The sequence below is a fragment of the Podarcis bocagei genome (genome assembly GCF_964188305.1).
Source record: "Podarcis bocagei genome assembly, chromosome: 6".
In the NCBI taxonomy this organism is placed as follows: Eukaryota; Metazoa; Chordata; class Lepidosauria; order Squamata; family Lacertidae; genus Podarcis; species Podarcis bocagei.
The window spans coordinates 22,829,742-22,844,560 of record NC_138130.1 but is presented as its reverse complement, the minus strand read 5'-3'; the positions used below and the strand labels follow the sequence as shown (position 1 = coordinate 22,844,560).

At 40.5% G+C, this 14,819-nt stretch overlaps 1 protein-coding gene across 1 annotated transcript in view; it reads right to left on the bottom strand.

Moving 5' to 3' along the window:
* Positions 1 to 14,819, bottom strand: part of PCCA (propionyl-CoA carboxylase subunit alpha) — a 205,197-nt gene that overhangs the window by 108,191 nt on the left and 82,187 nt on the right. Inside the window, exons 12-13 of the mRNA XM_081198401.1 lie at positions 11,908 to 11,976; positions 10,374 to 10,449 (exon numbers count right to left, since the gene is read on the bottom strand). Of these exons, the coding sequence (XP_081054527.1) occupies positions 10,374 to 10,449; positions 11,908 to 11,976 (145 nt within the window). The remainder of the gene's footprint in view (positions 1 to 10,373; positions 10,450 to 11,907; positions 11,977 to 14,819) is intronic.

The window sequence follows — 14,819 nt, the reverse complement described above, 5'->3', positions numbered from 1 at the left end:
TGGTGATATGATAGCTGATGACTGATGACAGGGATCTCTTTTTCTATTGATTGCCCCAAGAACTAAAATCAAATATTATTTTTATTCATGCCAAACTATGTGGAGAGAAATCAGAAGCTCCTGCAATCCATAGGACCTAGTATCATGAAAATGTAAATAAGCACTTTAACATGAAATTTTCCCTTTCCATAAGAGCTCACAAGTCTATCTTCAGCTATTTCTAACACCAAATTTGGGAGGCTTAAGCAAACCTACTCCACCGACTTGAAAGCCGTGGCGCTCTAGCCTCAATCACAACGTTCCTAAGACTTCAGAAATTTCAAAGTATGATTTGCAGTTTAGCTTGACCTCAGTGAAAGTTCACAAGGTATCCCCCATCTGTGTGAATAACTATGAGGCTACAGAAATCTGGACCCCTATAGGAGTTTACTCTTGGCTACCTGCTGCTTCCAAAACACCAGCCAGACATTAACCCCACATTCTCACAGGATCAAACAGAGGCCAGTCTCCATGCGCACTGAACTATATATTACATCCATCGTGCAATGATATTTCCTTCTGTACCACATTTGGTAATCCAAGCAGCTGAGACCAAAGCCACAAAAACTGGAAACATAATGAAATCTGTAACTTCTGTACTGTTCATTCACAACGCCAAAAAACCGGGGGGGGGGGGGACAGAAAATAAGAATGATGTTGCAGATTTGTTCTATGTCCCAAAAAGCGGATGGGGCACAAACAAATGGTAAGATTTGCCTGGGTAACGGGGATGATGGACACAAAAGCTTGGATTTGCATTGTAACCATTCCCTTCCTTTTTTTATTCCACACAGTATAATAAGGCCTCTCTCTCTCTCTCTCTCTCTCTCTCTCTCTCTCTCTCTCTCTCATTCATTTATTAGTCATCTGACAGTCTCTAAGCACTTACAAGTTTTAAAACCACGAAGCATGGCATAAATTCTGTACAAAAGAACAATACATCACAACAAGAGACACACAATAACCTATAAAACAACCCTAACAAAATAGCAAAAAACCCACACTCAATAGACAGGAGAATAATCATAATCCAACAAATTCCCAAGAGAATAGATTAGTTGGAGGAGGAGTGTTGGTGAGGGGACCAGGCAGACACCATCTTTCAAAAATTTAATACGCATTTTCCCGCTGGCTGTTCTGTGGCCATGGCTGGTAACCACTAATACAAGATTTGAGTAGGGCATCCCTACTTCCCTAGTCCCAGTCACTTCTAATGCACTAGACCAGGGCGCCCCAACTTTTCATACCAAGTGGAATGCAAGAATACTTCAACCCTGAACCAGCAGGCAGCACACTGTTTTGTCACACTGCCTTCCCAAAACCAGCTAAGCAAGGCGCTGGGCTTGGGGAAGGATGCCTGAGGCTCTGGCACCTCCTTCCCAAAGCTGGAAAAATACTAACTAGGTTTTGGGACAAAGGTGGGAGGATTCAAGGACCCTGTCAGAGCCCTCACACCTTCTTCCCAAAGCCCAGCACCTAACCCAGCTTGGGGAAGACAGCAAAAGGGCTATGGGGGGCATCAAATGTTGCAGAGGGCTGCCAAAAAAGGCCTCAAGGGCCACATACTGGCCGATCCTGACCAGACCCTGCAACAATGAAGGCTGTTGGCACGGACAGGCAGTACAAACTACCAAAACATTTTATCTCCTATCTCCAAAACAGAACTGAAGCAACAATTTATCAACAACTTTAAATAATGGAGGAAAGAGGGGGAGGAATGAAGAGATTTGCCCATATGTCCTTTATCACCGGAGTCTTTATATTTATCATGGAATCATACACATTGTAAAAAATTATACATAAATGGTATGAATGTGGTGATCTACAAGTCATAGAATTTAATTAGTAAAATTCAGAATAAGCTGACTGTTGTACCTAATCATTCATGGGAAACATTCTTCAGTGTAAATATTTACTGACACTAAACATATTCTGTGTTGATTAGCCCTTTTTACAATATTAAGCTTCTGTCAACTTGACATTCACAAAACACAAATCTGCATTTATCCATGTAAACTTAATTGGTGTCCTACATGTCTCTCCATAGATAAACAATTCAATATATTTAACTTGCTGAGAATTTTAATTGTGTTAAGTGGAATGGAAAGAACTTTATTTGCATAGTTATTAGTTGCAAAAGCATTAAATTCATTTTTATGAGAGATTTAAATTGCATAATGATAATTGAGCTTTGCTGCTTTGAAAGACTATCTTAGAAATGCACTGTACATGTTGGCATTTAATAGGTATTCCATTTTATTCAAATAGTACTAAAGGGAAAAAGACAAGAGAATTAAGATCTGTTGCATTCAGCCTCTTGAAAATCATTATGAAAAATAAGTGAAGGAAAAACAACGTTCAGTGCCAACAGTGTAAATCCATGTTCACTGCAAAAATGTCGTGCTTAAATCAATGTGCCATTTGTCAAATACAAACATACAGCCCATATCACTTGGACCTATATGAAATAAGCTTATGGAAGATGCATTTGATTTTGTAATTATATTCAGGTTGACATCCTTTTAAAATTTCAATACAACTTACACTTAACTCTTAAGGCTGAAACAGTAAAGGTAAAGCTAAAGGTAAAGGGACCCCTGACCATTAGGTCCAGTCGTGGCCGACTCTGGGGTTGCGGCGCTCATCTCGCTTTATTGGCCGAGGCAGCCGGCATACAGCTTCCAGATCATGTGGCCTGGCAAACCAGAGCAGCACACGGAAACGCCATTACCTTCCTATTTATCTACTTGCACTTTGACATGCTTCCGAACTGCTAAGTCGGCAGGAGCAGGGACCCAGCAACGGGAGCAAACCTTCTGATCGGCAAGCCCTAGGCTCTGTGGTTTAACCCACAGCGCCACCCGTGTCCCTGGCTGCAACAGCACTATGTGCTAAAGATTACCTCCATCCCACAAAATTCTATGGCTTTTAGCAACAGCTCCTTAGCATGCAGTGTTAAGGGAGTGCTTGAACAAGCAGGAGAGGGATGGGGGGAGGGGTTTGCATTGAGGCATCAGCAATGGGAGACGGATTAACCCCTTCCAACACACGGTACTCCCCTTCCCCTCCACAAGCCAAGGTGCTGCGCTTGATAACAGTTGCTTTTAGTGCTAGCACATGCACAAGTAGTCAGAAATGGATTAACCAGGGGTCAGCAAAAATTTTCAGCAGAGGGCCGGTCCACTGTCCCTCAGACTTTGTGGGGGGCTGGACTATATTTTGGGGGAGGAAAAGAACAAATTCCTATGCCCCACAAATAACCCAGAGATGCATTTTAAATAAAAGAACACATTCTACTCATGTAAAAACATGCTGATTCCCAGGGTTGGATTTAGAATGCGATTGGGCCGGATCTGGCCCCCAGGCCTTAGTTTGCCAACCCATGGATTAACGCATTCAGCATCTACAGTGGCCCTTAACAATTATAAAGAGATGTACCGCAATGGAAAAGTTTATTAGGTACATGCAAGAGCTTGTGGAACTCCCCCGCCATTATTCGCCCTGTCTTTGCTGCAGCTCTTAATGTTCCCATTGTCCTCTCTAGAAACTTTTTTTCTTTTTAAGGTTACTGGAGGATTTGTTTCCTGAAAAAGTCTTAAGCCTTGCTGCACAAGTAGGGTTCACCACTGAGCCCTCTAGATCAAAAGCTAACTGAGCTAGTACAAATAAAATGATGGTACAGCTGCATATACATCAATATACATATGTATCAATATGCCTAACAAAATTGCTTTTTCAGGTACAGAAGCTGGACATGCAGTGCAATCCTAAGCATGTTTATTACAAGTAACCCCAGTTTTCAATACAGGAGCTTATGCTCCAGTAAGTATATTTGTGATTTCTGCCTCGTGGAGCTAAGAGGGCTTTGGCTGGGAGGGTTCCCACCCATCCTCATTTAGTTTCACTCGCTACGACCCACTGCCAGAAAGAGTTTAGACTATTTCATAAACAAGAAGCATGAAATTTGTGCAGAGGCAAAAAGCAAGTACTCAAAATAAATTCTTCTTCAATTCCTTTTCCTGGCATTTCCCCCCAGACTATTTTCTTATACTTTCCACACTGTTCCCACTACCACAGCTACACTTTATTTCTATTTAATCTACTCTGGGTCAGATTCAGCCTTATTTCATATCTCCTTTTCTTTCTCCCTACTGTTAACCTCTCCTGCCCCCAAAGCTTCTGTTCTTTGAAATTTCTGTTTTTGTCTTCTCTTGTTCTTTTCTTCACTCTGCCCTGTAGTAATAATTCCTGATCTGAACCCCAATTGTTTTCAGCGCAGCTTCCATTCTATGATTTGCAACCAGCGAAAGAAAGCTTGCTTTGATTTACCCCGGGTCTGTATTCCAACGGATTTAATGAAGATATATTTCTGCGCAGAGCAGGGGTCATGGGTGTGGAAACTATGAACATGCCCTACCCCTTTTAAAACACCCAAGTATAAATGGCCTGAAATTGAGGCTCCATTCCCAGCAACAAGTGCAATACCATGGGACTATATGCTTTGGAAAGGCACTCAAGGTCAATTGTAACTTGTCATGTTCTTACTACAGGCTGTTACCAAATTGTGTCTACAATGGTATCGGTCACAGAATTTCCTTTCCTTTCCTCCCCCCACCCCAGTCTATTAATTATCCTGGTACAAATATTCTCGAGGTTTCCTTACATATGTGCTTCATCATCTCAGAAGGGCAGGCTTCTGTTTTCAATTATTTTATCTCAAATGCTGTATGTGCATAATTGCATCCATGTACCTATGTGCCACAGTAACTATGTGCATGTGTGCCACATTATTTGATGGGAGTTTGCTGAAAGGAGAGGTGTGTGGAGCATTGAACAAGAACCACCGCCAGGGTCTGAGTTCTTGATATAGCTTCCATTCATTTTATTATTATTATTATTATTTGAAATTAATAGATTAACTTGCACAATGGTCCTCAACCTTTGGCCTAATTCTATGCAGGGGAGGGAAGCTTGGAGAAGGGGGTGGAGCACTTTGAACAGGCACTATCTCCAGCAAGAGCAATCTATCCCTTCTCCAGTAGGCTGCAGAAGGTGGAAGAAGAGGGAGGAGGATGGGAGAAGTAAATGATCATGGTGGCCCTCCCTGCCTTTGGTCTGGCCCCACTCTCCACCAGTTGCAACTCTGCCCACCATTAGTTTGCAGCTCCCAACAGAGCAGGGAAATGGCTCCCTACACCTGGCCTATATCAATGCAGTGGTACCTCGGGTTACAGACTCCTAAGGTTACAGATAATTCAGGTTAACAGACTCCGCTAACACAGAAATAGTACCTTGGGTTAAGAACTTTGCTTCAGGATGAGAACAGAAATCGCCCGGTGGCGGCGCAGCAGCAGCAGGAGGCCCCATTAGCTAAAGTGGTGCTTCAGGTTAAGAACAGTTTCAGGTTAAAACCGGACCCCCAGAACAAATTAAGTTCTTAACCCGAGGTACCACTGTAATGCACATTTGTTCTTACGATACCTCAAAATTTTGCATAAAAAACAAAGAAAAAGTAAGAGTACAAAATGTAATGCATATACTTTCTATGGCTGATCAAACAAAAAAACAATTTGCATTGTTGTATATTTATCTCCAATCTATGGAGAGAGGTTTTTCTTTTCCTCTAACACTATATTATATAATTATTATTTATTACATTCATATACTGCCCTGCATAGGCAGATCTCAGGGCGGTTCACAACTTAAAATTACAATACAGTGGTACCTCGGGTTACATACGCTTCAGGTTACATACACTTCAGGTTACAGACTCCGCTAACCCAGAAATAGTGCTTCAGGTTAAGAACTTTGCTTCAGGATGGGAACACAAATCGTGCTCCAGCGGCGCGGCAGCAGCAGCAGGAGGCCCCATTAGCTAAAGTGGTGCTTCAGGTTAAGAACAGTTTCAGGTTAAGAACAGACCTCTGGAACGAATTAAGTACTTAACCTGAGGTACCACTGTATAAATTAAATACAAGATAAATTAAAGTAAATTAAGCCTGGTTTTCCCCCATGTTCCTGTCAGACATTCTAAACTGTATCCTGGGGATTTGAATAACTGGCAGGAGAAACATGACTCGATACTCAGCCATGATAGGGGGGGGGGCAGGAGATCAGTGATCTTTTCTACAAGGGCTACGAATATATTTGGGAGGATTTCATTACATTGATGGCATTCATCGAGAGCAGGTATGAGCTACTATGGACTTTTGAGTTTTTACAGTAACAGCAGCAAACAGAAGTCCCCCAGCAGCACAAAACCTAGGCCAGACACTTTTTGCAAAATTATCACCATATTAGCAGAGCCTAGGACCTGCCGATCAGAAGGTCGGCGGTTCGAATCCCTGTGACGAGGTGAGCTCCCGTTGCTCGGTCCCTGCTCCTGCCAACCTAGCAGTTCAAAAGCACGTCAACGTGCAAGTAGATAAATAGGAACCGCTCCGGCGGGAAGGTGGACGGCGTTTCCGTGCGCTGCTCTGGTTCACCAGAAGCGGCTTAGTCCTGCTGGCCACATGACCCGGAAGCTGTACGCTGGCTCCCTCAACCAATAAAGCGAGATGAGCGCCGCAACCCCAGAGTCAGTCACAACTGGACCTAATGGTCAGGGGTCCCTTTACCTTTACCTAGTGTGTCACTAGCCAAGGGATTAGCTAAGGAAAACCTGACTCTAGTTGGCACACCTCCCAGAATTCCTAGCCCAGAAATCTAGAATTTTCCACAGGAGCATTTTTTGTTTTCAACATTTGACACTTCTATGTTATACGCCAAAGAAAGGAAGGGTGGAGATTCTGTCTTTGATGCATAATGATACAATGATCTCAGACTGTATGTTCGTTCCATCCACATTTTTCCCCTGAACAAGAACAAAGTCTATTATGTCCCGTATCAGTGGGGATTTTAAAGAAAAAAATCACAACTCATTTATGAAGTAAAGATTACAGGACACATTAAGCCCTACTCATCACTGCTGTCGCTGTGTGTGAAATCTTCTACAAATTCAGTAAAGTGTCATGTTCAGAATAAAGCATGCAAAACGGTAACATTCATGCTGACTAAGCACAATTGTGCTATTTTGTTCATCTGAATAACTTATCTTCAGTAAAGGGTATGCTTTTCTGTTGCCAATTTAAAAAACTACACAGGCTTGAGCACTTTGAAGATTTTTAATTACCCTAAATAAAACAATGTAAGGCAATGTAAAAGAAACTTGTCCTCTGAATTGGAAGGCAATAATGCATCTGAATACCAGTTGCTGGAAGTCACAGGTGGGGAGAGAGCTCCTGTGGTCGGATCCTGCTTGCTGGTTTCCCCACTGGCATCTGGGTGGCCACTGTGAGAACAGGATGCTGTACTAGATGGCCTGATCCAGCAGGCTCTTTTCATGTTAATTCATGATGCATTCCTTCCACACAGGCTATAGGCTACATCGATTCAAGAATGCAAACCCTTTCCCCCATGCACTTGGTTCTCCTTGACTATTAAAATACTTTGGTTATTTGATCCAGAATGGACATGTGCTATAAAATATCATCAAATTCAAAGATTTGCACTTTTTTATTTAAAAAAAAGCACAGGTATTGCATCTAAGTCATGTGCAAAGTAGGCCCAGTGAAATAAATGGACAGGCTAGTCATGCCAAACACCATTTATTTCAATGAATGGCATTCAACATTAGTCCAACTCAGAGCAGACCCACTGAAGTTACTGGACATAACTTAGATTCATTAACTTTAATGGGTCTACTCTGAATGGGACTTTGCTGAATAAAACCCAATGGATCTGTTGTGAATGTGACATACAGTGGTGCCTCGCAAGACGAAAAGAATCCGTTCTGTGATTCTCTTCGCCTAGCGGTTTTTTTTGTCTTGCGAAGCAAGCCCATTGAAGGATTAGCGGATTAGCGCTATTAGCGGCTTTTAGCTGCTTTTAGCGGCTTATCTGCTGATCGGATCAGCTGATAAGCGGCTTAGCGGCTTAGAAAAAGGGGGGGAAGGGAAAAAACCAGCAGGAACTCGCAAGACATTGTCGTCTTGCGAAGCAAGCCCATAGGAGATTCGTTTTGCGAAGCACCTCCAAAACGGAAAACTTTTTCGTCTAGCGAGTTTTCCGTCTTGCGAGGCATTCGTCTTGCGGGGCACCACTGTAGTTGGATACTACCCATAGTAAAATATATTTTGGGGAAAAACAGATCCTATTCTTATCCTGAATATTTTTGCTTTACTTTTTGCTCTAGGCAATTTGCTTCTTTTTTAGTCAAATTTAGCAAAATACAATGTACAGCTTCAGCCAATATATTTTAGCCATTAACCTCTTATATTTAAAATAATATCACTGGCACGGTATGCTGCTGTGTCTGTAACACAAATCTATCTGCATTTTTAAAAAATTAGTGATCTTTAACAGAGCCTTTGGGCTGTTGCAGAATTCAGGATTCCAACCAATGCCAATCAGGCCAATCAAGAGTTAGAAAAATCGGAAATATGTTTTGCAAACTGGAACAGTCAACAGAACATGTAGCTTTACTTTGGTTCAGTTTTGTTTAAAACAAACAAATCACTCTTTTAAAATTTCCACGCAATATAAACATATAATCCTATTTTAGAGTTTATACTCCCAATGGAATATTCTTCAATTAGGAAAATCCTTAAGGCACTTTTGGGAACACAAGTTTGATCCCAGGCTCCAAACGTGCTCTGATATGTGCACTGAGTTCCAAGCAACAATGGACTTCCCTTTCACTCCAACATCAGACACCAACCTGCAGTTGACACCAACATTGTAGTGATTTAGGAACTCAACATGTGCCAAAAAACCTTGGCTCCCATGTGCAAGAGGGTCAGGGCAAGTATGTTTTATATTAGCACTAAAAATAAAGCCAGATATTATTTTGGCTATTCTTGCGCCTTTGGCCAAATGCTGCGTTCTGATTGTGTATGGAACTGAGAATCTTTGGGATTCAGATGACAACTGTCCAATTGAGCCACATTTTTATAGCAGACCAAACAAAAAAAGCTGTACACCTAAGTAAGAACCACGTTAGAAAAACAATAAAAGGTAAGAAGTACAATTTTGCCAGGATTTTTCAGCAGTTGGATGGATTTCATTAAAGACAGAAAGAGACTTGTTGAAGCTCTCAGGTTACTGGTCTCTTCTTTCTGTGAAAAGGTCACATAAGCAGTGGAGAAGTGGGAAAGGGGAGCGGGCTTTCTATATTTCTTTCTTTTAATGCACTGATTTATTGGAGTTTAGCAATGGGGGTTATGTGGAAAGACATCAAGCAACTGGAAATCCTGCAGTGTTGGATTTACACGGTTATCTCTAATGGAGAAAAGTAAACCTCAGAAGGAGACAATTTGCTTTGAGAGATGAGGAAAATGACACTCCACCGAAATCCTGTTTCTAAATATTATCACATCACCGTCTTTACTGACTGATAGGCAAACACTAATAAATACACATAAAAAGAATTGGGAGAAGGAAGGAATATACATTATTTGCATGTGACTGCAAATGTCATGTTATACCCTGGCCTGCATTCCATAAACATTTTTTATCAGAAAGTACACCTTCCAAACTTACAGGTTACTGCTACAATGCCAACTTTGAAGCAATAGCTCTTCCCACATGTGACCGTTTCCTAGTGGCAGTTTGATAACAACAACATCAAAAATAAATCGAAGCTGAAGGAAAAGACAAGCTAATAAAAATAGTAGGCGAGGGGAAACTTTTCATATTGCTTACAATACAGCAAAGGCTACATGCAGCTGCTCAAACAGGACAGAATGAGGAACAGAAATCTGGGAGCTAAGAAACTGTGGGCCAAACAATCAGAACTGCCAGATATAGGGTAATAGGAGGTCTACTTAATTTTATTTTTATTTAGCAAAACATATATATCGTTTAATTGTGCTAAAATCTCTACACAGCTTAACATAAACATTTAAATTATTTAAAACTTTAAAAAAATAAGTAAAATTGACAGTAGAAAGATTCAAACACATCCACACCCACATGTCTGAATAAGCTTACCTGGATAAAATGTTCGGAGCAGGCATTGAAAAGAGTCAACTTTCTGGCACTGGTATAATATAGTGTAGCTATTTTACATATACAGTTATTTATCTGGTAAGAAAACTGTTTCACTTTGTGTAGTATTAAATTTTAAGAATGCAAAATAGTAAAATGCATAAATAAAGCAGCCTGATGTGCCGCAAAACAAACCAACCAAATTTTTTTTTCTTAATTTAACACAATTTTCCTTGAATTTGTCAAAGTAACATTTCAAAAGCTTTTCCATGGACAATTGCATTAGAACCCCATATTATTGAATTTACCTCTAATAACGTAACTATCCAAGGCCTCTTCCATTCTTCGCAAAGCTTCAGCTCTGTTGGATCCATAGGTGATCAGCTAAAGCACACATACACAAAATGATATATAAAAATGATATATAAAAATTTAGGACCATCAAAATATTATTTGGTGGTAGAGGTTTACAACTTTCAGTTTTTAATGCAATTTTAAAATGTTTTAAACATTTTTATTGTTTTAGCTCTTGTTGGCCATCCTAGGCACCTTTGGGAGGAGGGCCAAGATACAAATTTAGCAAATAAATATTTTGAGACTATCCAATGCTTTCTTTAAAGGTAAGCAAGATGCCAAAAAATCACCATATCCACCACGTGCTCAGTTACCTTCATGCCAAATGGTCACTATGGCACATGCCTCTGAGTTATGTGTATTTTGCACTTTTGATGTGAGCGGCAATAAGATCATTTATTGGTGAAAAGCTGAGCCTGACAGTGGCGGTCTACAAACTCCAGTGTTTCTCCTGCACAGCAAACCTCAGTTGGGACTCCTTGGTTTATCAGGGAGTTCAGACAATGAAACCAGTAGGGAGTTGACTTGAACACAGGTGGTGAAGTGTATACAACAAAACAAAAGTAGGAACCCATTTGTGTGATGGCAGTGAAATCATCCTCTAGCATTAAAAAAAAAGCTGTCCAGCAAAGCCCTTCTAGGTGGTAACAAGATTTCAACATGACCCTACAACCCTTGGATATTAGAACCCAAGTAATTATTATTGGTTCAGACATTGATGCCAATATTGGTACAGTTCCTCTTCTAGTCTTAGTTCCTGCAATTGGTTTCAGCTGATGTGGCATATGGATATGGGCTTTAAGGGCTTTAGCCTGCCACCAGTATTCTTAACCCCTGCCCAAACTAAGCCTTCTGGTTGTATATTGTGCTCAAATAGGCTTAGTTTGGTCAGACTGAGTATACACTTCCAGAGTTAACACTAAATACATTACTTCTGGTAAATGAGCCACCATAGCTGCTAGAAGGCTGTGTAAATTTGTGTCCCAGGCTTTTTTACTCATCCACCCATGTGAAACCAAGGGGTGAATTGTTTGTCGGATGTGAAATTTTATTCAGCTCTCCTACTACACTACAAAACCCAGGAAACATGAGGATCAGGAAACTATGGTTAATTTGTTTCTGGTTTAATTGTGGCTCAAAGCAATGGCTCGATGCACTGGCGAAAATTTTGTTTATATCTTGCCTTATTAAATGGAGAAATGATCCCCTGGACACAGCCAATGCTTTCCCTGGATTTCACAGTATGACAAAGAATTTAAGAATTTCCATCTTTTAACTGTTTAAGGGGGTAGATACACTTTCATTTTTGGATGTTTACCTTGATTAGAAAAAAATGGGTTTTTTTGTTATTAAAACTACTTTTACTACTGAAATCCCTGAAGCTATTTTAACCCAAACACCTGTCACATTTTTTTGCCTGAAACAGTATAATGTCACCAAACATTATATATAATTTCTTTTTTAACTAGGGAAAAGTAGTTAACTCACTTTTGAAATCATAGGATCATAATAAATGCTGATTTCACTTCCTTGCTGTACGCCACTATCAACACGTACCTACAAAAGAGTGAGACAAAAGAATATTACCACAGGCAAAAGAGGAGCCAGTGTCACGAGTCGGCATAGTACAGCAACAGCTCAGGGCCCACAGACTGGCAGAGGGCCCGCTGCTGACTTCAGACGATGGTCCAGTTTCCTGTTTCACAATGGGAGAGGTGTCCAGTTGCAGCAAAAAGTATGCACACAAATTCACACTCTGCTGCCTCCTCTAAGCACACTCCCACTAATATATGAGAGATTGCCTCAAAAGCCCCTGTAACAATTGCTGAGCCTCTAGGGCAAACATCTTGTTTCTTGTTGGGACTTGGGAGAAAGGGGCACAATAATGTACTCATTGGAATACAAGTTAATTACTGCAAAGCTCCTTCTTGGCATCTCTAAAACTGGGAAATGGATGCCTGCCTCCAGAGGTCCATGTAATCATACATCTCCTAGTTTGGAAGAATCTTTCATGCTCCAAGATGCCAAAGGGAGGGCTTGGCCTCCAAACATCATGATGGCCCCAAAATATCTCTTCCAAGAGGAAAATGAAGTGTGTTTCAGAAAACTCTGAGAGATAGCAAGGTCACATTTCTGCTGGGAGGAACTTCTGGAAAAAGCAACGCCATAACTCTCCTGTGGATTTTTAATCATCAATGGGGCTAAAAGGAGTACAAAACAGTTTCTGCTGTGAACTCCTTTAAGTGTCCTTCCCAGTGAGTGGGTAAAATTGAGACTTAACGTGGATGTAATAAGTGTGTGTGTTTATAAATAAAGTGATTGGAGGAAGAGTATAGAATGTAAGAGTGTAAAAGTGAGCAAAGACAAGAACAGAGTGGTGTAGGGGTCAAGGAGACAGAGCTCTGATGAGGAGAGAGAGCTGTATAAGGCAGATTCAAAAAGTAAAGAAGAAGTGAGGGGGGGGAATGTTCCACAAAACCCCACAGTCATGGGCAAGTTATCTTTGTTAGCAGTCCATCGGTCAACATTATTTCAGTTTACAAACCTTCCTAGAAGTATTTATATGCTGACACTCTTCTTTCTCTTCAAAGTCCAACTTTAAAAATAAGACATTTACAGAGGACCGGGTTTTGCAATTCTCAGATCTAGAATTTTCGTTGTCCAATTTAACTAGTGCCCCACCAAAATGCCCATGTAACTGATATATTGCATCAAAACTTTACGTAAATGCATCACCTGGGCCTCACTCCAGAAGGGCTGCCCAGAAACTTTAAAGTTCTGCTTATCAGCTCTACAGAAATACCAATACTCTAGCTTTCATGTCTGCAACACTTTCTTTTTCTTCCTCACTCTCATCTGTAGCATATTTTTCTTCTGATGATAGCATTCCCCTGAGGATTTAATGTTTACACAGCTTTTTCCATGGCTTTGCTTTATAAGGATACAGCTGCAATTAAAGTTCTGATTCTGCAACTCTTGTGGAGGGAGGAGGGGAAAAACACACACAAGAGACAAGATATGTCTTTGAAGAACCTGATAGCTGTTAGTCAGCCAACAAAATTCAGTATTACTGTTGATCTTTGTTTTCTTCTCTTGGTTTGATTTCTGCAAGAGTGGCACTGAGGTTATCCATATAAAAGTTTCGAAATGACTAATTCCTGAATAAATATTTGTTAAGATTGTTGCTTTTGAAATCTGGATAGCACGCTACTCACAACACCAACAGGATAATTCAAGACCATTCTGGTAATCTTAAAAAGAAACACCAAATGAGACTTGCTGGAGTGGAAGAGGTTTAATATGAAATACTCTGCTTGGGTTTGGCAGGGAGGGGGAAATGGGGCTTAGAAACCCCCTTCAATCTTCACCTGGGGGAAGAAACCCTTGTAATAAAACAGCAGCTCATCTGTCTGCAGCAAGGCAGAAAGAGGTCAACCCAACGGCTGTTAGGCTTTTAGATTTTAATTTAGGCAATTATCAAGGGGCCAGATGTAGAACCTCTTGTCTACAGTATCCACATGAGGTCACACTGATGACTTTATTATCCAAATGACATGTCCTAATAGGCTTTATTCTCTGCAATGAAAACTGCATCACATTTTTTTTTCCTGGTAGGAAAAAAAAGATAAACAGTGCCTTTATCATAGTAAGAGTACATCTTCATTAATGCAGGCCGCAGAACTGTAATGGCAGTTGTCAAGCACTTTCATCAGAAAAAATCTCAAAATATCTCAAAGATACTCAGTAATCAGCATGATGGTTTTAGCTATCCCCATGCCGTGGAGGAAAAGAAAAACAGGAAGTATTGAAAGGTCATGAGCATCGTTGTAGAGAAGGAAACTGATTATGTGAGGTGTTTTGTATCATCGTCAATTTAAAAAAATTATCACCTAAATAGAAACCTAACCAAAACAAGCTAAGGTTGGGAAAAGTTCAGCCTTCCATCACCAGCAATGTAATGTTTGCAATCATCAACCTTCTCTCCTCCAAATATCCACAATAGGAACTATCAGAAACAGGTCAAGAAACTGCAGAGAGAAGAAGGCATAATTCCACAAGAAATACAGAATTAACGTCTCATTATATTTAAGACTCAAAAGCCTTGCAGCAAAATAGTGGCCACAGTTTGGTATCTACATGAGTTTGGGGCTCCAAAAATGCAAAATTATTGTTCAGGCTTAACATATCAGAACTTATTCATAAACAAGATTGTCAGTTAAGTTCTTCAGAAACACCAAATATGGCATACCATGTTTGTACATTCACAGTCTTTTTAGGTTCCCATGCTATCTATGCTGTCTACTATTCTAACACAAGTTGCAAACTAGTACAACGTACTTTTAGTCATTTAGCTGTTCTTTATATACAGAGAACAGGGTGAAATTCCTGGCGACATCTCT